Below are 23,990 nucleotides of genomic sequence, written 5' to 3'. Positions count from 1 at the left end.
TGTTTTTATTAACATGTTGTAAGGATTTTTTGTGTTCTTACAAATCATTTCACAATATTTTTTAAATACTTTGGGATCACCTAGACAGAGACACCACAGAGATGAGCAAAGGGAGGTAGTGATCCTCCTTAATGTCCTGGATACACTGCTTAATGCTTTAATGTGTTTATCTTTTTAACTCTATGGGGTGGGTGATACTCTCATTTTACAGATGGGAAAACTGGTCTCAGAGAGACTATATAACTTGCCCACAGCCATATGCTGATAGAAAGGAATGCTTGCATTTAAAACCATGCCCTTTTGACTCCAAAGCTCGTGTTCCTTGAACTTTTCACATGCCCTGTTAGATTCATCAGGAAGGCTAGTAACAAACAGGATCATTTTATTTGGCTTTGAAGAATAGGTAAATGTAATTTCACTTAACAAAGTACATAAGCAGCATCCTGGACCGCAGGTAAAGACTGAATAAGTAGACCCTTAATTGAAACAAATAGTCTTTGGCGGGGGAGTCATCTCCAGTTCAGGACGTTGATTGGGAAAGGGGAGTTTCCCACGTGAGAGAAGATACAGGAATGTTTTATCTGAATTTATCTTTCTCTTTACACATAATTAGAGAATGAAAACCTATTTTGGGGAGGTCTTTTTGCCTTAGTCATAAAAGAATTTAGTTTGTGCTAAATTAAACCAAAAACATTGTACAACTGCCCGTGAAGCCATTGCTTTTAAAATTGAAGATCACTTCAATCGTGTGATGACCAGTTGAGCTTTGTGCACGTTTGTGAAAGGATTACTCTTAAACTTGAATTTTAGTATAGTTGGAGGATTGACTTCTGGATCTCCAGGTCATAGCCACCCGTTCTAAAGCAGTTCAAGAGTGGCCAAAATCTTGATGACGTTGGCAAGAAAGGACAGCGACATTATTCCACCCTTTAATAGATGAAAAAGGAGATACTCAAAGTCTGTCTCTCAACACAGCTGCTGCTAGTTCTGTGTTCGCACCTCATCTTCAGTGTGCATGTTTATGTGGTTAAATACGTTCTGTTTAATATCCATCTTCAATACACACAAAAAACAGTAGGTGGAACTTTGTAAATGCTGTTTAATCAAAGCAGTCTCTTATTGGACGTTTGCATTCTATACGGTTTTCAAGTACTGTAAACAATGATATAATGAATCTTTGGTGGATTTTCCCATATTTTGGATTACTGTTGTAGAATAAATTGCCTAAAGTGAGAATACCATATAGATTTAAAATATATGTTTAACCTCTTTTCTGATTAAATAGAGTTATTTAAATTAAGAATTTTCAATCTTGGGTTAATGGAGAAGATGTTTATTTTAAAGCTTTTGTTTATTATTAAGCACCGGCCCAAAAAAGTGAAGTGGAGGGAGAGCAAAAGAATCTGACTGTATTTGACAGTTTGGGTTTTTTCTCACATGCTGTGTTTTGTTACGGTATTTAAGGTCTTTATCAAGATGAAAACAGTCCTTCAATAAGCAGCTCCTTGCAGTGTAAAAGCTCAGTAATGAAGGTGATACGTTTTTGTGTGGTGGTAGCGTTTTCTAAAGCTCTCCAGCATCCCTTTAAGCCCATTATCTCTATGTGTTACTTACATTGCTTCAGTTGTTAAATGTAAAAACTTACAAAGTGCTCCTACGCTCAAGAGTCAGAGCCCTTGCCATGGACATGTTTTATGCAGATCCATGGAGGGTTCATTCAAGATTTTATGTTGAAGGTAAGTCAGGATCAGTATCTGAGGCTTCCTGCCCCAGCTACCGAAGACTTCTAGACTTCTATTGCTAAATGTAGTTGCTCCTCAGTCACATTGGGTCATTAGGAAACCTAACATAAGGCTTTTCCTGACCCAGTAAAAAATTATGATGTACAGGTACACTAGGAATGTTGTATGAGTTTTTAATTGCTGTTCCGCAAGATACCATGGAGTGTTTGAAGAGTGTATGAAATCATGGGGTTGGAAGACACCATATGAGGACAGTTTCAGATATTTCCGTTTAGAAAGATAAAGGCTTGAAGGGGGAAGAATATTTGAAGCCTGTTAGCATAGTGAATTACATTGATAAATTTTCAGTGTTAAACAATCCTTGCATATCTGGGATAACCACACTTGGTTATGGTATATTGTACTGTTCATATATTGCTGCATTTGATTTGTTAATGCTTTGAGAATTTTGCATCTATTTTCATGGGGAAAAGTGGCCTATAATTTTCCTTTCTCCTAATGTCTTTTTCAGGGTTACACACATCTCATAAAACAAGTTTGGAGAGGTTTCTTTCAGTTTTCTGAAAGAGTTTATGTAATATTGGTATTTTTTCCCCTTAAATATTTGTTATAATTCACCAGTGAAACCATAGGGCCTGGAGTTTTCTTTCTAGGAAGGTTTTTAAAATTATTTTTGCTCATTTTAAACAAATATAGTTTCTTTACAAGTTAGAGGTCTATTCAGATTTCCTATTTCTTTTTTTTGTTTGTTTTTAAAGATTTTATTTTTTTTTCCTTTTTCTCCCCAAAGCCTCCCAGTACGTAGTTGTATATTCTTCGTTGTGGGTCCTTCTAGTTGTGGCATGTGGGACGCTGCCTCAGTGTGGTTTGATGAGCAGTGCCATGTCCGCGCCCAGGATTCAAACCAACGAAACACTGGGCTGCCTGCAGTGGAGCGCGCCAACTTAACCACTCGGCCACGGGGCCAGCCCCTAGATTTCCTATTTCAGTTGTGTCAGTTTGGATGTGTTTTAATTTTAAAAGGAATGTATTAATTTCATGTGAGTTGTTGAATTTATTGACATGGAGTTTATAATATTCCCTTATTTTAATGTTTGTAGAGTCTGTAGTGTTATCTCCTGTTAAATGCCAGGTTAATGTGCTAGTTCTGGTGAATACAGTTATCTGTTGTTTTTAAGGGTCTTACAGTACATTGGGATCACTTGAGTATCAGACACCTTTAAATAATGTGATAGATCAAACAAAATGTGTATTAATCCCAGAGAATCTGGTAAGATTTTAACATTAAAAAGAGTTTTAAGTGTCTGATGTCCTATATTACACATATGCCAAATCAAGCCAGTAAAATAATTTAAGTACACTGTCAAGTAAAGTTTAGTTAAGTCTTAGATGTCTTTAAATTCTTAGATTAAATGTCTATTGAACTGAATGAACCATGGGTTATTAAATATGGAAAATGTCCTTTGGCCATTTGAGGTTAATCTCAAGAAGAACCACTTGCTCCTTGGTGCCACTGGCAGATTCTTTGGCTGGATATAACATAGGCCTGACCTACCTTGCCGGTTCTCATTATTTTGTTGAGTTGTTCTCTGCCATGGAAACCAAGAACTATGCCTTAGAAACAGGACTTTTAATTTCGGTGCCTCTTAGCCCAGCTAATATTGGTATTTGCCACCCTCTAGGAACTGGAATGCAAGAATTTGATAGCCCCAGCTTATTGCTTGCTTGCAGAGGTTTTTATGACATTTAAATACTAAAACAGTAGTTTACTGAAAAACATGGAAGAAATGATTCAGGGAGATAAAATATTAGACTACAAAGACTGGAGCTGAGAATCAGCTGCCAGAATCCAGGTGCAAAGTTCATAGTCTCGTTAGCCGAACTTTACTAAGTCTTCACGTCTTTAACATTGTCTGTCTTTGTAATTTATTTCTATTTTGCTTTATTGATACTTGATCACACCTGAATTGTCTCTGGTGGTTGCATTGTGAGGGTATTGTTAGCTCTTTTTGTAGGGGAGGGCAGGTTTAAAATGTATGCAGGTTTGATAATTCTTATCCTCAAGTTATATTTTAAAGTTTGAGTGGAAGGGAGACCATTTATCCTTTTCTTTGAAAAAAAAATCTATTCTTTTTTTTTTAATTGCTTTTTCTCCCCAAATCCCCCCAGTACATAGTTGTATATTTTAGTTGTGGGTCCCTCTAGTAGTGGCATGTGGGATGCCACCTCAACATGGCCTGATGAGCAGTGCCATGTCCGCACCCAGGATCCGAACTGGTGAAACCCTGGGCGGCCGAAGCAGAGCATGGGAACTTAAGCACTTGGCCACAGGGCCGGCCCCCCAAAAAAATCTCTTCTGAAGTGAGGTTTGTATCCTTCTTTACTAGATTCCATGTGTTTTTTCCTAGACCTCAGTGGGCCGAGTGAGGCTTGGTGCCCATCCCCTTGGTTCTCCTACGGGTGTGGTGGAGAATGTGGTCAGACTTGCCTTGTGTGTTTCTCAGTCGCACCGCTGCCTTCCTGCAGTTTTTGTAGACAAGTGAAAACAATCTGGGAACTCTGTTTTTCATAACAGGGGTCTCTACCTGAGGACACACACAGCTCATTTTCCTCTGTACCAGTCAGTAGAAAAGCACATCCTGGAGTATTGGAAGTGTTAGAAAAATTGATCTAGAATTTCTTTATTTATTCATTAGGATTGAGTAACACATTGCTTCTAGGTTTATGAATTCTCTCTGTCATAGGCACACCTGGGGAAAAGGTCCAGGCAGACCACGAATCCTTCTGCAGAGAGTTTGTGCTTGTGTGGAGGCGCACGTTCTTGGTGGCACAGTGGCAGACTTGGGAGGTCTGCATGTCGACACTGAGGAATTCTGCCTCTATGAAAGAGAGGTGTTTCTTGTTCCGTTGTCCTTTCAGGATTATCTTATCCACCAAGATAGGTTTATAGAATAAGAGCGTAAGAAGCAAGCGGGTTTCAGGTTTCCCGTTTGGAGCCATTTTGCCTGGCCCAGGGGACATCATGAGAAGTTCTGCTCCAGAGTTGCGTGGTCTTAGAATCACTGTGCAGTGTGGGCATCATAAAAAAAACACAGCCAACTGAAGTCCTCCCCTTCAGTCAGGCTTTTTCCTTCATTGTGGTTTAGGACTTTTGTAAAATTTCCAGTGGAACTTAGAATTATGCAGGAGCAGTGGGAAAGTCTGCTTATGCAGACGTTTCCTTATTCAAAGGGAACATATCTGGCAGTAAAGAGGTTTAGCATTTTAGCAGCATTTTATGTTTTTCATTTGAGCCATACCCTCCCTACAGTAAAGGAGACAGAGCCTGTGTAGCTGGTAAAACCAAGTTTGCTCTTTTCTTACTTCTACACCCATTGCCCCAACTGCTGGACCCCACCCATCTTAAAAAGGGCCCTAACCACTGAGCCCCGCCCATCTTAAAAAGGGTGTTGGTGGCATATTTGCTGGATCGCATGGCATCGGAACTGGCGTGGGAGTTCATCCTGCCTGCTACTGCTGTGGCTCTGGTGCATGTCTGTCCTGTCCACGATCTCATTCCAGTTGTTAACTGCTGTACAGCTGCCTCGTTCCACAGGATTAGGACTTTGAAAAATTTAGCCAGTGAGTTTGATTAAATGAGTATAAAACATCTTGCTAACTCGAGGTGCCTAACAGCGGTTAGTGTGAAGTGTGTTTCTCTAGAGCTGCACTGGCCAGTCCAGCAGGCGCTTGAACACGTACTGCTGTTTAAACTTGAATGAATTAAAATTTCAAGTGCATGGTAGCCGCATGTAGCTGACGACTGCCGTGTTGGAGAGTGCAGATACAGGGCGTTTGTATCACTGCAGAAAAGTCTGTTGGACATGCTGCTCTGGGTTTCAGCGAGTTTATGGTGGCATGTTTCCCTTTGTGGATTTACAGAATGACTGTGCCCCCGATTCATTCCTAAGTTAGTGAACAACAAGAAAGTCAAGTAACTTATAAATAGAAAAGTATATTTGATTTATATTGGGTAATTTACAAGGAAGTTTTTCACACTGGGAACTAGGGAAAACACAAGAGTTCTTAAGAGAAGAAAAGGTATTTTTTTAAGCCCCTACCACCCACCTCTTGAAGGAGTGGGCAGTACTGGGTTTTCTTTTGGGCTTTCTTAGAGGTCAGTGGAATGTCAAGAGAACATATTGGATGTTAGTTTCTGTGGAAAGTCAAACATAATAATGGAATGTTGATGTTTTAATGTCACAGTGGGTCTGCCAGTAACACAAGTTCGTCTCCTTTCTGCCTTTCATCCATTCCCACCTGCTCAGTCAGATTCTTTAGAGTGATAATGTGGTTTGGCAGGTATTCAGTTAATGAATCACTTTTTCTCTTATCCCAGCTGGCTAACAGAGGGGTGACGCCCTGTCCTTGTAAAGACTGTCATCAAGTGCTTGTCAACCTTGTCTGCCCAAAAATGTCCTCAGCATAGCCATGTGGAATATCCAAGTGGAGAATTTCTGTGGTGAAGAAAACCTCTATGATATTTAGGAGAAATCTATTTTTGATTGGGTGTTGATTAAAACAGTGTTGCTCATGTGCTTGGACCTAAAAAATTCTGTGTATTCAAGTCTGTTGGGTACATTTGTAAGGGTAATTCTGCTGACATACAGAAGAGCTGAAGATAGTTTGTTCTGGAGAGAAAAAGGAAAAGAAACTTCTGCTCTGCCGTCCTTCGGTGTGAGGCAAATCTAGTCTGTAAGGGCCCTCTAGGGATGCAGGTGCAGGCGCTGAGCAGAGGTAGCAGGTTGGAGGAAAGTAGTAGAAAGTTCTGTGATAGGAAAAGATTTCAGGCATCTGTTGCCTGACAGCTTCAGATCAGTTATACAGATTCTTTTTCAGTATGTTCCTGTTATACATGTGTATATATAAAATCCCCATTTCCATATGACTACTGAATAAGACTGTAAGAAAAATCTTGTGTGGTGGAGAATGGTAACAATTGGAATGATTTCTGATTTGGGGCGGTTTTTGATTGGATATTTGTGTTCACGTGTAATGGGGGGAGGCAGAGCGCTGTTCTGCTCTCATCCCGTCAGAATACTATGGCTCACTCAAAATCTGTTACTGCATTCTGCCTTTGTTTAGGCTGAAAGTGAAGAAACCAAGGAGCGTCTGTTTGAATCCATGCTCAGCGAGTGTCGGGACGCCATCCAGGCGGTTCGGGAAGAGCTCAAGCCAGATCAGGTAGGACTGTCAGCTGAGCCACTGGCTCTTGCTCTGGGCTGAGGCCCTCCTCAGTCTGCGTGTCTCCTTCTCAGGTGGGGTCCCAGTGGTCTGAGTGCATTAACTCTTAGTCACTGGGTTTTTTTAGGTGTGGCGACTGGCTAACAAACAACAAAAGCCTCTGGCCGCCATCAGGTTGAGAAATCATTTTCTCTATCCTGTTCCTCCTAATGGTTTCATATATTAACTGTTAAGCCTTTGGTCTCAAATTTATGTCTCCAGGTGGACTTCTCCTGTGCTCCCTTTTTCTAATAACGTCACTGATTCATTCAGGCCTCTAGGCTGAAAACCTCAGAGCCATTTTTGTCTCTTTATTCTCTATCACCAAAAACCCTATTTATTCTCCCTTTGTAATTGCTCTTGCCCCTTGTCCATTCCTCCTGTTTCTAATTAGCCCTTTTTCTTATGCCTAAACCACTACAAAGGTCTCCTGGCTGCTTTTCCTACCTTGGTCTCGCTTCACTTCTCCAAGCCTTCCTTGCCAGAAGCAAATTGAATCTTTCTAGATCCCATCTCACTGTCTAATTATGACAAGCCCAGGGATTCCACTAAGTCTAGGGCAATGGTCTCCCAACTTTTAGGATAATGCACCTCATAAGTAAAATTGAGCATGCACCTCTGCTATGTTTATTTGTAAATAATATACCTTATTTAACTGATTTGTAATATATAAAACACATTAAAATAAAATTTTTAGGAATGAGGTAAATAGAAATAGAAGTTCTGGTTTTCTTCTTACACCCCCACTCGGGTTGTGTGCACCCTGCTTTAGAGACCACTGGTCTGGCAGATGCAGTTCAGACTCCTTGAGCTGGTGCACGCACACGCCTTCCCCCGTCAGTTTCCAGCCTCCATTTCCAGCCCTGTGCTTCCCTGCTTCCCTCTGAGGCCTCTGCCTCAACCTGTTGTACTCACCGTCCTAATATGCCTGTGCTCCCTCAGTGCGTTCCTCACACTGTTCTCCTTTCACTCCTCACACCTGGCTCATCCTCCCTCCTCCTTTTCACCAATCCACACCCCACCTGTTCTTCACGGTCCAGCTCATAGCTCACCGTCTCTGAGAAGCCTGCCTACATCCTCCTAGCCCACAAGGGTATCTCCCTTTTCTGAATATCTCATACTTGCAGCTGTAATTTTTATTTGATAGTTAAGTATTGCCTTTTAATATTTTGTATGTTGTTTTATATTTACTTTTTCATTATATTTCCTCAAGATTGTAAGCACCTTAAAAGCAACTATATATTTTTTTCAGCATCTGCCACAGTAGTTTGAGTATAAAATGTTCAATAAATATTTGTTAGGCTGTAGTCACCTGTTTCCTTTTCCCATTAAGCGGCTTTTGTTTATTACACTTCCCATCCTCCTCTTAACAGGGGCGCACAGAGCCCCAGCCTCCATCATTCACCTTGAATTCACAGCAGTTGCCGGGACACCTCACAGAATGAAATGAATGTGGTGATACCAAGATGTATTCACTTCCTAGTGCTGCTGTAACATTACTACAAACTTCGTGGCTTAAAACAACACACATTTATTATCTTACAGGTCTGTATGTTGGAAGTCTAAAATGGGTTCTCGGGGCTGCGTTCCTTGCAGCCTTGGAAGCTCTGGGGGAACCTAGAGGAGAATCCATTTCCAGATTCCAGATAATGCGTTTTCTGGCTTCTAGAGGCCACCTACATTTCTTGGCTCCTGGCTCCTTCATCTTCAAAGCCAGCAGCTAGCATCTTTTCTCCTCTCTGACCTTGCGTCAGTCCCAGTATCTTCTCTATATCACTGACCCTCCTGCCTCTCTCTTCTGAGGAGCCTGTGAGTACATTGGGCCCTCCTGGATAATCCAGGCTAATCAGAAGATCCTTAATTCATCACCTCTGCAGGGGCTCTTCTACCATGTGAGGTAACATCTTCACAGGTTCCAGAGTTAGGATGTGGACATCTTTGGGGGCCGTTATTCAGCCAGGCACAAAATGTAGGAGCTGACAGCACAAGGGGCTGAACTTGGATCTAAGGCACAGACCTGATAAGGGAGCAGTGAACCGTGGAATGTCTGCTGTTCATGCTGCGGGTCTGGACACAGGGAGTAGTGGTCAGGAAGCCTTACTGGCCATTACTCTGAATTCTCTTACTCAAGTCCAGTTTTTAGATGCCAGTGGCAACTGAGCAACCCTGTTGCTAGAATATCCAGTAGATCTTTCATATTTGAGGGCCCCTAACTTATTAGAGTCTATGCACGTGTTCCAGGGCACACTGGGGACCATACCACTGAAGGCAGTGGTCAGAGCCAAGGATTGGATCAGTTGTTTTAGCTTTACCTTTTTCACTTTCTGCAGAAACAGAGAGATTACACCCTTGAAGGGGAGTCGGGGAAGGTGTCTAATCTTCAATACTTGCACAGGTAAGGAGGTAATTTTTTACTCTTTCACATTGTGAAATACATCATTGGGAAAAAAAGAGTGTGTTTAGTGTTTGTGTATGTTTTAATTTATAATTTAATATGTAATAAATAATACTAATATATCTTTGTACATTTTATGAGTGTATATACTGCATTTGTGATTATTAGAATTATTCTAATTATTCTAGTTATTAGAATAATACTAATATATATAATTGAAAATTTGTATACAGTTTAAGAACTGGAATGCAACCAATAACTTTGAAACTCCCTGTGGCCCCACCCTGGTCGATTCCTCCCCCTCTTCTACAGCTCACCACTCCTTGCTGTGCCAAGCTCCTAAAGTTCTCCTCCTCTGTGTTCTCACTTACATTGTACCTTCCACATTTGAGTTCAGTATCAACTCAAGTTTAATTCCATCTGGAGTTTATTTTTGAGTCAGGTAAAGCTCTGCTTCACCTTTTTCCATGAGGATGATGGATTGTTCCAGTGCTCCGTCCTTTCTCTGCTGGTGTGCACTGCCAGCTCCATCAGGCATCCATTCTGTTTTCTCCTTGCCTGCTCTTTTTCTGGACTCTCTTCTGCTCCGCTGATCATTCGTCTGTCCTTACACCAGCCAGCACAGTGAATTACTGCAGCTGTGCCGTAAGTCTGGGCATCTGGCAGAGCAGTCCCCCCCACCACCAGCTTTCTCCTCAGGTGTATCTTGACTGTTTTTGTCCCTTTGCTCTTTCATATACATTTTTAAATTACCTTGCCAAGTTTAGGTTTTTTTTAAAGGTGGATTATTTTGTTTCACAGAAGAAAGGAGGAAGGAAGAGTGACATTTTTGGAACTTCCTGGGAAGAAATAAAATTACTTGGGAAGGAAAACTCTTCTTATCTGATTTTTTTTTTCCGTGTGACCTTGAAATTTTAATTTCTTAGTTACTACTAGTAACTTTTTAGTGAACCTGGCAATATTTTCAGCCACCCCCCTACCCCCTCCCTTCTTTATAGAAACCAAACCACAAGAACTCCTCTCCCCCTACCTTAATCTCCATTCTTAGGGAATTTGGTATTACAGGAATGTCAAATTGACTGCCAGATGACTCAGATGCGTGGGATATCAGCAAGAATGGCACTTAGATGTCCTGTGTTTCAACAAGCCTCTGAGAAAGATGAGGCTCTGGGAATTTAAGAGACGAGCTCGTAGTTAGTAGCCACACGGAGTCAGTCAGGAGTTATCCAGCTCTGTAGCCTTGAAAAGACCCCGAGGGCTTCAGCAAGGCTCGGGAAGCTTTCAATCCGTGAAGCCCCCATGCCCTTGGATCCGTTCTCCCGCTTCAGATCTGGCTAGTATCACAATCATGGATTTCAGTTAGGATTTGAAGGCCAGCTTTGGGGTAAATTGAAGTTAGGAATCAGGTAGCTCTTGTATTTTAATAAAACTTTGTAAAGATGTATCTAAATTCCTCTGCCACTCTGTGAATAATGATTACTTTGTTTTGAGAGTCTGATTTTTCTGCAAAGCTTTAAGAAAATCCATCTCTTGAACTTCTCTCCCATTTCTCCAAAGCAGGCACTTTTAATTCTTTTTAAACAAATTCTTTTGATATTTTCATTGATGTCTCTAGATGACATGTCTGTTGCTACTTCTTGATTTAAGGATTTAGGTATTTTATACCACTTTCCACTGTAGCCCTCCACTCCCACTCTACACCCTGACCCCTCTTGACCTCCCATCCGACTCTTATATAGGCTTTCTCATTTTTGTTGCTGTTTTAATTTTTGAGAGCTTGTTCGTTTTCTTTTTGAATATTATTATTTTTTTTTTTTTTTTTTGAGGAAGATTAGCCCTGAGCTAACATCCGTGCCCATCTTCCTCTATTTTAGGTGTGGGATGCGTGCCACAGCATGGCTTGATAAGCAGTGCATAGGTCTGCACCCGGGATCCAAACTGGTGAATCCAGGCCACCAAAGCAGAGCACATGACTTAACTACTGTGCCACCGGGCCAGCCCCTGAATATTATTTTTTGAATATAGCATCTCCTAATTTCATGACCACAGAGTCTTCCTTTATCTTTCTGAGGTTCTTTATAATAGTTTTCCGAAGTTTTCTTCTCCTTGCAAAGTCTGGTTGTTCCAACTTGCTTTTTTTTCCCCTTTCAGTTTTGGCCTCTTCATCTTGTTAGATATTTTCCTTAAATGTCTGGTGATCCTTATTCATCCACTTCTGTTAAAGATAATGTGGCTTGTCTGGTGGGAGCTCTACAGACAAGTGTGGAGCTCATCACTTCTGGGCTTCCCTGTAGGCGTTCTGACTCTGGCCGTCCACAAAGGACCCCAACTCCAAAAACTTGAATTTTTTTCTTGGGCTGGTCAGATCCCTGGAATACACCAGGCTGCTCTTGTTCTGGAAGCTGAGTAGGAGAGGGTGGGGCAGCTAGGTCAGCACTCAGAACTTGATAGTCCCTTAATCCCCATGTTCATTATGAAGCCTCCAACCTCAGCTATGCCTGTGTCCCCCATCCCTAGGCTCTGTCCTCTCCCAAGGATGCTCCAGCCTTCTGTCAGAGTAAGATGGGGATCTGGAGGCCTAAACCCTTCTTAAACAGACTTTTAAATAGTTGCCATCTTTTTATTCCCACAGATTAAAGGAACTTTCCAGGTGGTATAGCTAAAAGGAGCAGGCATCATGCATAGTCTCCCATATATACATGTTTAATATGCACAACCATCCAAAGAGACTGTCCCTCAGTATTTTCTGAGAAGAGAAGGTCACCAGATGAGTAGGAGGAGCTGTCAGGCAAGCATTCTGTCCTTACACTGTGGGCCAGGCAGTTAACTAGTCCTTGTTCCAGGAACTAGCTTCCCATCCATGAATCATCTTAAGGACTAGCAATGTCCTCTGAAATTAGTAGCTCTGTGGCTCTTAAATAGAAATAGGATGTAATTCAAGCTAAAATCAAATTTTGTCTTGAAGTCTCATACTGGTCCCCTGCAAATTTGCCAGTGGACAGCAGCCAGAATGGAGGGCCCCTTGAACTTGAGGCCCCAGCCAGCTGGCCCTGCTGCACGACGTGCCCTCACCCCCACACTTGCCCTAGGTCAGTCCCAACCTGTGGTCCAGTGCACTTCCCAGAACATCAGCTTCCCTGAGCATAACCTGAGCTGACATGTGGTACATTCCAGCTACCTGACCTACATCAAGCTGTCAACAGCAATCAAGCGTAATGAGAACATGGCTAAAGGTCTCCAGAAAGCTCTGCTGCAGCCGCAGCCAGAAGATGATGGCAAGCGCTCCCCCCGGCCCCAGGACCTGATCCGGCTCTATGACATCATTCTACAGGTGACTCTCGAGGATGGGAAAGCAAGGGCCTGTCCTTTGCATGTGTTGGATACAGAATGACTTAACTTTGCATAGCGAAAGGGCTGTGACAACCAGGAGCTGCTAGTGTCTTGGTAAAAGACAGAGGTCTTGTTCTTGTACTAGTTCCGCGGCCTGTGAACCCGCCATTCAGATGTGTGGCTATGTAGAGACTAGTAAGCCCACAGGCATTCACTGAGCACTTCACCTGTGTGTGAGACTCTCCTGCGTGCTGTGGAGCATCCTGAGACCTGAGGCCACCCTGTCTCAGCCCACTGGGAGTTTGTCAGTGAGTAAGATTGTGAGAGAAATGCACATAAACAGGGGGTCTTTCTAGATGTCAGATGAGTGGGCTACTCTGAAATGAAAGCTCAGAGCTGGAGAGATCCCCTCTAGCCGAGGTGGTTCAAGAAGGAGGTGAGATGTGAGCTGAGTTGTAAAGGACAAATAAGCTTTCCGTATCAGAGAGGGAGTTAGAGGTGACACCAGGTGTGGCTGCTGCCAAGTCACTTGTCACAGACTTTTCCTCATTATTTCAAGCCAAGGCTCTTCTTTTCACCCTTGTCTGTTGTTACAAAGTCTTCTGTTAAAAACTCAGTTTGGGGCTGGCCCCACGGCCAAGTGGTTAAAGTTCGCACACTCCACTTCGGTGGCCTGGGCTTATGGGTTCGGATCCCTGGCGCGGACCTGCTCCACTCGTCAGCCATACTGTGGAAGCTTCCCACATACAAAATAGAGGAAGGTTGGCACAGATATTAGCTCAGGGCTGATTTTCCTCAAGCAAAAAAAGAGGAAGGTTAGCAGTGGATGTTAGCTCAGAGCAAATCTCCCTCACCAAAAGAAACCTCAGTCTGAGGCCTCTTGTTCATGAGTTTTCTTGTTGCATCTGTTGTGCAGAATCTAGTGGAATTGCTCCAGCTTCCTGGCTTAGAGGAGGACAAAGCCTTCCAGAAGGAGATAGGTCTCAAGACCCTGGTGTACAAGGCTTACAGGTAAGGTCCTATGGGCGGATGGGCTTTCCTCTGCCGCCCGGTGGGTCTGTAAGCCTTGGGAGCATATCCTGTCCCCTGGAAGATTGGGTCGCTGGCTCTGTGAGTACCTTGCCCATGATGAGAGACGATCCACTCAGCATGTGCAAGGGAAAGCTCTGCTGAAGGTGTGGCCGGGCGTTTCCAGTGTACCTTCTTTGCTCTTTGGGTAGGTCGGGGAAGCCGGAGAGCACGCACAGTAAATGTCTTCTCCCTCCACTCCCCGCCCTCCTCCCAGGGAAAAGGGACAAGTGTTGGAAAAGGTGTTAACTAACAGAACCAGAGCCAAACCTGAACTGAACCAGGAGAAAGCTAAACCTCTCCGTTTTGTAAAGGAATCATGTTATTTATAACTTGGAAGTGGGCTGTGTAGCAAAATGGGGGTCTAGACAAAACGGCAAAGTAGAGTCGTGTGTTCTTACCCTTCCTTTTCTGGCCCTCACAGCCCAGCGCACTCTGGCTCTGTGAGGTGTCTGGTCTTCGCTCACTGTGCCCTCCTCCTGGCTCCTGTGGGCCCTCTGTCTTGTCAAGAGCCAGTAGTGCTCAGGCTCTGTTGATCCCAGGGGAGTAGTTTCCATGAGGAAGCGATTTCTTGGATTTGGTTTTTGAAAAAAGGATGAGCAGAGAGAGAACGATTGTGACGTGGATGTGTGGGCCGTCGTGGGTGGGGTTTATGTTTGAGCCAAGCAACATTCCTCCTTCCTGCCTGGCCCCAGTTCTCCCCATGCACCTTTTGGGAACTGCGCCTTCTTTGCAGAGTCAGCCAGTAGGTAAAAGACAGTGGGTCAGTGTTGGAACTACAGTATCATCTCTGACAGCAGGCAGAGTCTGCAGGTTAACCAGGCAAAGCTGGACATTGAGGATGTTGAGGTCGCCCTGCAGTGATCCTGAGGTTAAGAAACCCGTTTCCAAATTTAAAATTCAGTCTAAACTGCAAAGAAAGCCTTGGTCTTGGGTAATGGTTGCTTGAGACTACTCTGGCTCTTTTGCCTTCTCCATCAGGTGTTTTTTCATTGCCCAGTCCTATGTGTTGGTGAAGAAGTGGAGTGAGGCCCTGGTCCTGTATGACAGAGTCCTGAAGTATGCAAATGAAGTAAGTTCTGATGCTGGACCCTTCAGGAACAGCTTAAAGGTGAGTCGTTGGCCTCTCCTTGTTTCCAAGCCCTGGGAAGTTGTGCAGTGAGGCTCTGGAGGGGCTGTGGCTCCTCTGAAGCTGGTCCCGCCTGGTTGGCCATGGGACATGGTATGTCCCTAAGTCCCCGGGAGCTGCACGCTGTCTAACTCAACGGCCACGTTCCAGGGCTGAGGAGGATTTAGGTACTAAGCCTCTTTGAACCATTCCTCTGGCTAAAAAATCCTGAAGTTCTGTTCTCAGACTCAGCTACATGTTGAAATTGCCTGGGAAGATTTTTAAAGATGGATGTCTGCGTTCCGCCCCCAGAGATTCTGTTCTAATTGATGTGGGGTCTGGAAAGGGCATTGCAGTTTTTTAAAGCCCCTCAATGATTCTAATATGCAGCAAAGTTGAGAAGCCTTTCCGAACAGAGTGTGCCTGGACCAGCGGCAACAGCGTCTGGGAGTTTGCTAGAAAGGCAGACTCTCAGGCCCCACCCCAGGCCTACTGAGTCAAAATCAGCATTTTAGCAAGACCCCCAGGCAATGTGGGTATACGTCAAAGCTTTAGATCATGCTGATCTAAAATGTTCGGTAGTTTGGTTTATTTCACTGACTGTCAGACTGACTTTTTAAGCTTGTGGGCTGTTGTGATGCAGAGATTCTTAAAGCACTGGCTGGTCCACAGAATCCGTGTGTGTTTTGTGAGTGGAGACTGTTTAGAGAAGCGCACTAAGGTTGCTGTGACTGACGGAGTCACAAGCCAGTGCGTGAGAGCTGCTGCTGTTAGCGCTCTTCCCGTTTGCTCGGAACAGCACTGTGCTCTGGTTGAAGGATAAACTTGGTTGCTGCCTTGAAGAGCTGGTGGTTTTGTTGTAGCCACAAGACTTGCGTGAGGAGCCACCTGTGAATACAAAGAAGAGGTGCTGGAGCAGAGGCAGAGAGAGGGGAAGGAGAGGAGGGGTGTGGGCGGAGGGTGGGTACCCAGTCTGGTGGCAGCAGGGTGGTGGGGTGTCGTCGGGATGTGGCAGCAGCCCAGTGTAGACACTTCATCTCAGGAGAGAGGAGAGGCAGTTTACAAATGCCCATCCGACCTAATGTGCTGGATGATTTTTGGGAGAAATGTCAGAAAATAGAGGTGTGAGGGATTCAGCAGCATCTAGACCTTATCAGATCATTCTGAATTTTGCCAAGTAAGAGACTGAGGCAAGAGAACTGCATCGCCGTCATAGAATGGGTGGGACACAGTGGGTAAGGGCTTAGGCCCTGAAGGCACATGGCCTGGTTCTGTCCCAGCTCTGTGGCCCTTGGGAGTGTGACTTTGGGCACGTTATTTGGCCTCTCTATGCTTCAGTCTTCTCATCTGTGAAACGGGTACAGACTACCTCAGGATTACGGCGAAGATGGACACAGCAATTGTGTGGACTGCTTAGAGCAATGCCTGGCCATTATGCAGTTAGTGTATGATCAATTTATTTATTATTATTATCATTATCATCGCTACTATCTAAAGGCGTTATTCCTTAAGCCATGGCATCGCTTTTCCCATTTGAAACAGGCTAGTTTTGTTTGTTTGTTTAGTAGGGAGAACCATTTAAAAAGTCTAAAATCCTGTGAAAATGCCAGTGGGACCACTCAGCTTGATTAGGTTAGTTTGGTGTGCTTCTCTGGCCTGGCCCCAGCTCTTGAGTATGCGTTTTCCGAATCGTTACAGGACCTGCCTGACATGCAAGAGCTCATCACGCAAGTGAGGTCGGAAAAGTGCTCTCTGCAGGCAGCGGCCATCCTTGGTGAGCCCCCTGCTGCTTTTGCTGCTTGTATTCCCAAACTTCCCTTCACTTCTGTTCCTCTTCTCTCCTACCCCCTACACTACTGTTTTAAGATTGAAAGGGGTTGTTTGGGTTAATCTGTAAGAGTTTTATTTTTCCCTGCCATTGCTTCTGCCACATTGCAGCATCAGATTGTGTGGAAGGATTTAGAGGGGCACTGTTGTACTGTGCCTGCTCCCACACGGCCGTGCTGGCTTCCCTGCGTGGACAGCATTGGTCTGGGGTTTACCGCCTGTTTATCTGCACTACTTCCCAGCAGAGTGTGGACCCAGGAGGGAAAGGGCTACTTTCCCTCCATGCTGGCTGCCTTTGCTCTTGGGATTTAGAAGCCATACATGTGATGGGTGTCATTTGCGTAGTGTATTACGTTCCTGCTCTTACTGAATCCCTGTGAAACTTTCAGATGCAAGTGACTCCCACCAGACAGAGACTTCCTCCCAAGTCAAGGACAATAAGGTAAGTCTGGGCTGTGGCTTTTCAGGAATACAGAGTAGGACCCATAACTCACTAGGCATGTGTACTCATTTGTAGAACAGAGGACCCTTAATTTCTAAGGAAACACCCTACTTCCCTCTCTTTTACTCAGACCTGAAAGCTGCCTGTATAAAGTTTGTTAGGTGTCATCTAGATGACAAATAAGGAGGTTAGGAACCTGTTGCTATGCAGAGTGTCACAGCTGGCTAGGAGCTCTGACTTCAGCGTCTAACAGGCCCATACCCTAATCCCAGCCCACCCGCCTCTTAACCTCTCTAGGTTTCAGTGACTCTCAACTATAAAATGGGGGCATGACAGCACTGCATCACAGGAGGTTTGTGGGATTGAGTGAGGCAGCACATGCAGGCTCTGAACTGGGCACTCAGCGCATGGTGCATATTCCACTCATGGTCTGTGATTAACGCCTGGCTTCCTCCCTTTGATTGATTGCAGCCTCTGGTTGAACGGTTTGAGACATTCTGCCTGGACCCTTCCCTTGTCACCAAGCAAGCCAACCTCGTGCACTTCCCGCCAGGATTCCAGCCCATCCCTTGCAAGCCTTTATTCTTTGACCTGGCCCTCAACCATGTGGCTTTCCCACCCCTTGAGGACAAGTTGGAGCAGAAGACCAAGAGTGGCCTCACTGGATACATCAAGGGCATCTTTGGATTCAGGAGCTAACCAGGCTCTTCCTTGGGGGCAGGGGGCGATCCTGACTCGTAGTCTATATTGTGAGAAAACCCCAGCAAGTTCCATGATAGTAAATGCAGGTCTGCGTTGGCTCAGGGCGGAAGTGTAACATCCTCAGCCCTGCGTCCCTATGTCTCGTGTGTTTGTGCCCTCACATTCTTAACCAGGGTGCTAGAAGGGCGCCCTGGCATCTGGGAGATGTGTGCGGGGTCCCTTTGTCCGTACCTCCTGGGGGAGGGGCCACTGCCATCTGGTCCCGTGTGAACTGCGACTGATTACCTTTGGTCAGTCATGTGTTTTGGGGGTCCACACCAGCCACAGATGGGGGCTCGGAATGTTTTGTCATGTTTCTTCAGTACCATGGATTTGCAATGAAGTCATCCTTGTTGTGAGCATCCAGACTCCCTTGAAAAGTTTGTCTGTGACTAGGAGACATTGGCAATGCCACCCCAGAGTTACAGTCAGCCTTATTCCCCTCCACTTCCAAGCGAAAGTTAAGAAGTTTCAGAACAAGCAAAGAGCTCTATTTTTAGAAGAAATATGTTACACTCAGAAATGATGAAAACAAATCTTATATTAAAAGGCAAAGATGCTGGAAACTGTGCCCATTTTTTTTACATGCTCTCATTCGCCTGGTCCCAGTTCTCTTTGGGGACCTTGTTGCATGATCCTGTCATGTCAAGTGTATCCTGAATTCTTGGCAATGCAGGTATGTCTGAAGCCAAATAAGGGAGTGTTAGAGGCGCTGTTTCTAAAGAGTTTCCAATCTGTAGTTTTTAGATACCATTATATTTTAATCAGTTTCCTTCCTTACCCTTTTACTTTTTCCTTAGTGCCCTTTTTTATTTCTATTATAGCATCAATGATAAGTCACAAAAGCAATGTAAGAAAGCAAGGAATAAAAGTGATTTTAAACATGAGATGTACCTGAAACCTCTGAATCCCTTTGGAAAGGGAAACTCACTTGTCCCACAGGAAAGAAAATCCCCTTTGGGAAATGCGGCTTACGTGTGGTTCGGACATGGAGCTGACTAGACCGGCCTGAAGAGAAGTTGAATGGTTAAAGATCTGAGAACATTATTTCAAGATGGAATCCCGCTGTGGGCACGATGGTGCCTGTTGTTTTCCCACTGAATTGCAGAAAGGGATTGCCGGAGGTTGAAAGAGGGTGGGAGGAAGATAAATCAGACTGCTTTCTTAGAATGGAATATTGTCAAGGACTCAAGATAGAGGGATGTGATCTCTTCTCCTCCCGGGATTTGCTTTGGGTCAAATAGCCTCAGGAAATGGAGATATATATATTTTTTTAATTAAAAGTCATGTCTATGCCATACAATTTAGAGGTATCCTCCCTCCCTCCCTCCCTCTGAAGACATAGCATAGATGATCTTGGGTGAGGTCCTGGATTTTGGTCCCAAAGGCTCAGGTAGTGTCCCTAACGGGCTGCGGGAGCACTGAGGGCCTTCATCCTTTTCCTTGCCCACCCCCAGCTCCCCAGTGGACTCTGCAGCACGAGGGCTGTGATTCTGGTTCTGCGTCTCTCACCTTGGTCTTGTGCTAACCTGGCTACAGCCACAGCTGCGCTGTCCTCCAGCGCCAAGAACCCAGTTCAAGGCCCCACCACGCGGGCTGTCCTCCAGCCTGCCTGTGCCAGTATCTGTGGCACTGCGGAGATGAGGCAGGGGCTGGAGAAGCTCCTTCTGTCCTCAGACGCACAGCCCTCCCAGCTCCTCCTGCACTCTTACTAGAGTCCTGGCATCAGTGGGGAGCCAGAGGCCGGAATCAGTCATTTGATTGCACCTTTTCTAAGCTTTTTCTTTCTTGTGGTAACTCTAGAGATTCCCTTCCTCTTGATGTCCTTGCTAGCTCAGCTCTAAGGAGGAGTGCTGTTGTCAGCCAGTGAGGCCCTGACAAGGTAGGTTTAATATTAAAATCACGTATTTACATAAGAAGACAGACCTGGCAGGCCCGAGGTCTCCGGTTAGCTCACACATCCCGTTGCTAGGATCCCTGTACATTAAATAAGCTGTGTCAGTGGGAGCCACAGCACCAAAAGCAGGACCCCCTCCTTGTCTAGCGGCCCTGGGAAGTGCCTCAGAGTCAGGCCCTGGGCTGCTCAGGTGGCACACTTGGCTAGATGAATTCACAGAAGGAAACTTAGAGGCCACACGGTCCATTGTTCCCAAGGAGCAGGAAATGCAGTGAGGTCTCAAGGGGGAGGAGAGGTTGTGGACGCCGCTGTACGCGCAGTGCTCTTCACTGCTGTTTGGCTCCTGTCCCCCCCCCAGGATGGGCTCTGGTACGTGGGCAGGTTTTGACCCCTGTGGAAAGCCTGTCTCCCCAGATCCAGAGAGCAGCAGGAAAGCTCAATTCAGTCTGTATTTTTAAAACATGCTTGAGGGCTGCTGTGTTAATGGTTTTTATTTTCTTCTCTATTGAGTGGTGATAGTCTTGATCTGCAGAAACTAGAGGTGAAAAGCTCGCTGTAGTTATCAGGATAATGCTGAACATCAGAGTGAAAGGACAATTTGGCCAAGTTTGTCCACCTTTAACCCTGTTGGTTTTCTTTAGAAAAAAGAGCGTGAGGCAGCTGGGGCTGGACGGGCCCTTTGCTTCTCAGTCTCCTGGATTTTCCCGTTTTCATATGCATTGTTTTAATGTACTGTCTCTCTCCAAGTGAGAATTCTTGGATTCTCTGTTTAAAATGAAGCACTGCTGGGCTTGGTTCTGTCTCCTTCACCTGGTGGCAACCTGAGCCTTTCACCATGGCTGTGACGTGACAGCATGGGATGCACTGCGCCCCTGCACCCACAGTGGCCCTGGACCATCGCCAGTCTTTCCTCCTCAAAGCTGGGGCAATGGCTTCGCCCCCTCTAGGAGAGGAACTTTGACTCCGGGGACTTCGAGGTCGGGGCTGTGCTCTGCCTGTTCACTGTCATCACTGTGGCAATGCTGATTTTTCACACACTGGCATCATTAATTACACACAAAAGAATTCCAAACAGCACATTGCTGTCTGCAGCCTTGCAAAGCTTGGAACCTTCAGAGGTCTAGAAAAATGTCCAAAGATAGCAAAAGTATGTGTTGGTTCTAATTTTTTTTTAAAGACGCTTGTTGCTCCGGAGGAGATGGAAACCAGATTTAGCTGTAAAACGTATCGATGTTCCAAAGCAAAGAGAGAAATTGGAAACTGCCTGCATCCTGACTACACCAAATGGAAGAATCTAGCCTGTCGATCTGTCAGAGGTTAGAGACACTGTGCACGTGGGTGCAGGGGCGCGGGCGGGAGAACACGAGAGCAGACACAGGCCCTGGCTGCCATGGGTCTGCCCTCCGTTCAAACACCACCTGGCACGGGAAGGGCTCTGCAAGTGTAAGCTAGTGGTATTAATAGTTGGTACAGGTTAAAGAAAGTATCATCTTAAATGAATACAGACAATATTTGTGGGAACCGTTGACCTTTTTAAGCTGTTCAGGGACTGTGATCTAAGGCTCTGAGGTTTGGTTTGGTTTAGTTTTGGTTTTTGCTTTGGGGCACCATAGCAGCTCTCTCAGAGGCCGTCTGTCTGATGAGCTGTTCAGTGCTGGCGGGGGAGACCCGCAGGGAAGTCCGAGGCCGGCGAGGCCCTGCTTTCCTCCGTGCCCGCCAGGCGTGGTGATTTTAATTGCTTCTCTGCAGTCTCTGTTTTCAGCAGATGGTTTTGTTCCCCTCCATTTACTGCAACTGTGTGTCGTCATGTTCAGTCTGTGGTTGAATGACTGCCCAGCACTTGGAAAGGAACCACATCCTTTCTGTTAGGCAGAACTTTCCCAGGGATCTTCCGGCAAGAGGCGAAGCAGTTAGGACAGGCAGGTAACCGGTCCCTGAAAGCTGGTCCTGTCAGTTAACTTGGCCTCATCCACGGAATGGAGGGGTGTGAGTGGGTGAAGGCCTGGCCCCCCAACACCCCCCACCGGCCCAAGAAGAATCTCAAGGTGGGGCGAGCTGAAGCCCAGGGTCCAGTGAGCATGTGGACAGATCTCTGATGCTTGTGGGTCTGTGACCCTGCAAAAGCTGTTTACCCTCCGAGCAGGTGTCTGCACCTGCAAAACAGAGACATCTGTTTCTCTAACTTACTGGGGGAAAGAAAATGTGCAGAGGGCTTAGTACCTCTTAGCCCTTAGTACCGTAGCACTTGACAATATGAATTCCCCTCCCTTTGCTCCCCTGTGGATGGGAGCTGGCGTTGGAACACCATGATTCTCCCTCCTCTGCCACCCATAGGCCCCATTCACACCAGAGCCCTGTCCTGGCCCCGACCTGAGGCCTTGGGGGAAGAGCTCCTGCCTAGCTAGGACTGAGAATCCATAGAAAAGTCTCTTCTGCTCCCCACTGGAGCCTGACGGGAGGTTCCCCAGGGAAGGTCTGAGCCCAGGGTCCAGGGAGTGAGGGTTGCTGTGTGCTGAGCTGGCGAGGCCAACACCGCTGAGAGGTGAGGAGACGCTTCTGTCCACAGCCAGCCTTCTCCCTTCTCTAAGCAGACCCATCCCTTTTTCTCCTTCTTCCTGGAGCTGAGTCCTGCGAGGTCTAAGCAACGTCATTAGGACAATAGGTTGAGTCCAATAAGCTGCCCTTGTGTGCTTTCCAATTTCCTGGCGACAAAGACTAGTTAGGCAGGCCTCCCCCTCAGCTGTGAAGACTGTTACTCTTATCGTTTGTCTGTTTGTTATAAACCTTTTTCTTGCTCAGAGCAGTAAACAGGGCTTGATGCAACTGAACTCTTGCTGCTTCCGGACAGCCAGTTGTAACTCCAGTTACCTTTGCAACACGTTTAGTTAGCCGACTCTGTCAGACCTGAACTTCTCCACGATAGGGCTGCAGGCCTCCAGATCTAGCTCTGGGGTCTGGCCATTGTCTTCAAGGTGGCGGAGAGGCCCAAGGCCCTTGGGCAACTTGGGGAGGCCTGGAAGCCCTGCAGTTCCTGAGTGAGAGTGGGCGGGCTGCAGACTTCTGGAATGCAGGGATGGCTTGTGCAATAGGCTGCTGCTGTGGCCCAGAGGTATGGGCTGTCCCAGCACCGGTCCCACAGGTGAACTGGGGCCTGCTGCTATTGCCCAAGGCTAGGAAAAGGGACTCATTCCTAGGGAGGGACAGATACCCAGGGCAGCCTTGACCTTGCACTCCCAGCTGACTTGGGACTTGAGGACTCCTGAGGTCCTTGCCATCTAGTCTTGGAACCCTACCTCTCCACATAGGCAGGGTTGGCTGGTTGGTTGGTTTGAGTTGCTTCCTCTAGACTCTCTCCCTGTAAAAGGCCCAAAAAGAACAGCCAGCACTTTTTTCTGCCTGTTCTGCTCTACTTAGGCAAGCCGTGGCCACCTTCTGCTTCCCTCTAGGCTGTCATCTGGGCAGACTCGCAGCCAAGAGAGCCTCCTCCAGACAGTCTTGTGAATTCCTGGAGCCACAGCCTCTACGTCTCCTGGCACCTGTGGAAGGAGGCTTCGTCCCTAACTCCCCTTCCCGCCAGCCCTTGTCTTCTCTTGGCCCACCCGGAGGAGGCACCTTTGCTCCTCAGTGGCCAAGGAAGCGGAAGGAAAAAGAGGTTCTCAGCCAGCTCGGCTCCAAGGGTCTGGTGGCAGAGCTTGCATACAAACAGGGCAATTTCCTGAGATGGCAAATCTTGTCCTGATCAGGGAGCATATGGCAGCCTGGCAGGTTATGGTTCCCAGGGGAAAGCAGGCAGTTGCCACATCTGCTGCAGCAAGGAGAAGAGTGTCCGTCCTGCAGGAGCCCTGTGAGCTGGAGCAGAGTCAGCAGCTTAAGCCCTGGCACACTCTCCAAGCTGCCACCTGCTGCCTAGCTGTTGCCTAGCTGCGTATGTGCACAGCAGCCTCAGATCTAGGAGCTACGCTGCTGCATTGGGCTCTGACCAGCCTCCTCGCTCTGGCCTCAGGCCCCGTGAGCTGTAAGGGGCCCACATCAGCCTTCCCGGAAGCTGCAGGCAAGGGGATGTGCGTGGGCTGCCACTTAAAGTCACAGCTGGACGGAGACTTAGGAATCAATTGATCTCAAACCTCTCAACCCACAGGAGGAAGCAAGTGTCAGGAGAGGGGAAGGGCTCCGGGGCA

At 46.1% G+C, this 23,990-nt stretch overlaps 1 protein-coding gene across 1 annotated transcript in view; it reads left to right on the top strand.

Annotated features, from left to right (window-relative positions):
- SRP68 (signal recognition particle 68) overlaps positions 1-18,802 on the top strand; it is a 33,623-nt gene extending 14,821 nt beyond the window's left edge. Inside the window, exons 9-16 of the mRNA XM_014839878.3 lie at positions 6,867-6,965; positions 9,335-9,399; positions 12,574-12,730; positions 13,646-13,740; positions 14,779-14,908; positions 16,604-16,679; positions 17,122-17,174; positions 17,646-18,802. Of these exons, the coding sequence (XP_014695364.1) occupies positions 6,867-6,965; positions 9,335-9,399; positions 12,574-12,730; positions 13,646-13,740; positions 14,779-14,908; positions 16,604-16,679; positions 17,122-17,174; positions 17,646-17,873 (903 nt within the window). The 3' untranslated portion in view covers positions 17,874-18,802. The remainder of the gene's footprint in view (positions 1-6,866; positions 6,966-9,334; positions 9,400-12,573; positions 12,731-13,645; positions 13,741-14,778; positions 14,909-16,603; positions 16,680-17,121; positions 17,175-17,645) is intronic.
- The last annotated feature ends 5,188 nt before the right edge of the window (positions 18,803-23,990 follow it).

This window comes from Equus asinus, chromosome 13 (genome assembly GCF_041296235.1).
Source record: "Equus asinus isolate D_3611 breed Donkey chromosome 13, EquAss-T2T_v2, whole genome shotgun sequence".
Classification (NCBI taxonomy): domain Eukaryota; kingdom Metazoa; phylum Chordata; class Mammalia; order Perissodactyla; family Equidae; genus Equus; species Equus asinus.
The sequence above is the reverse complement of the archived record's forward strand: the minus strand, read 5'-3'. Positions and strand labels throughout refer to the sequence as shown.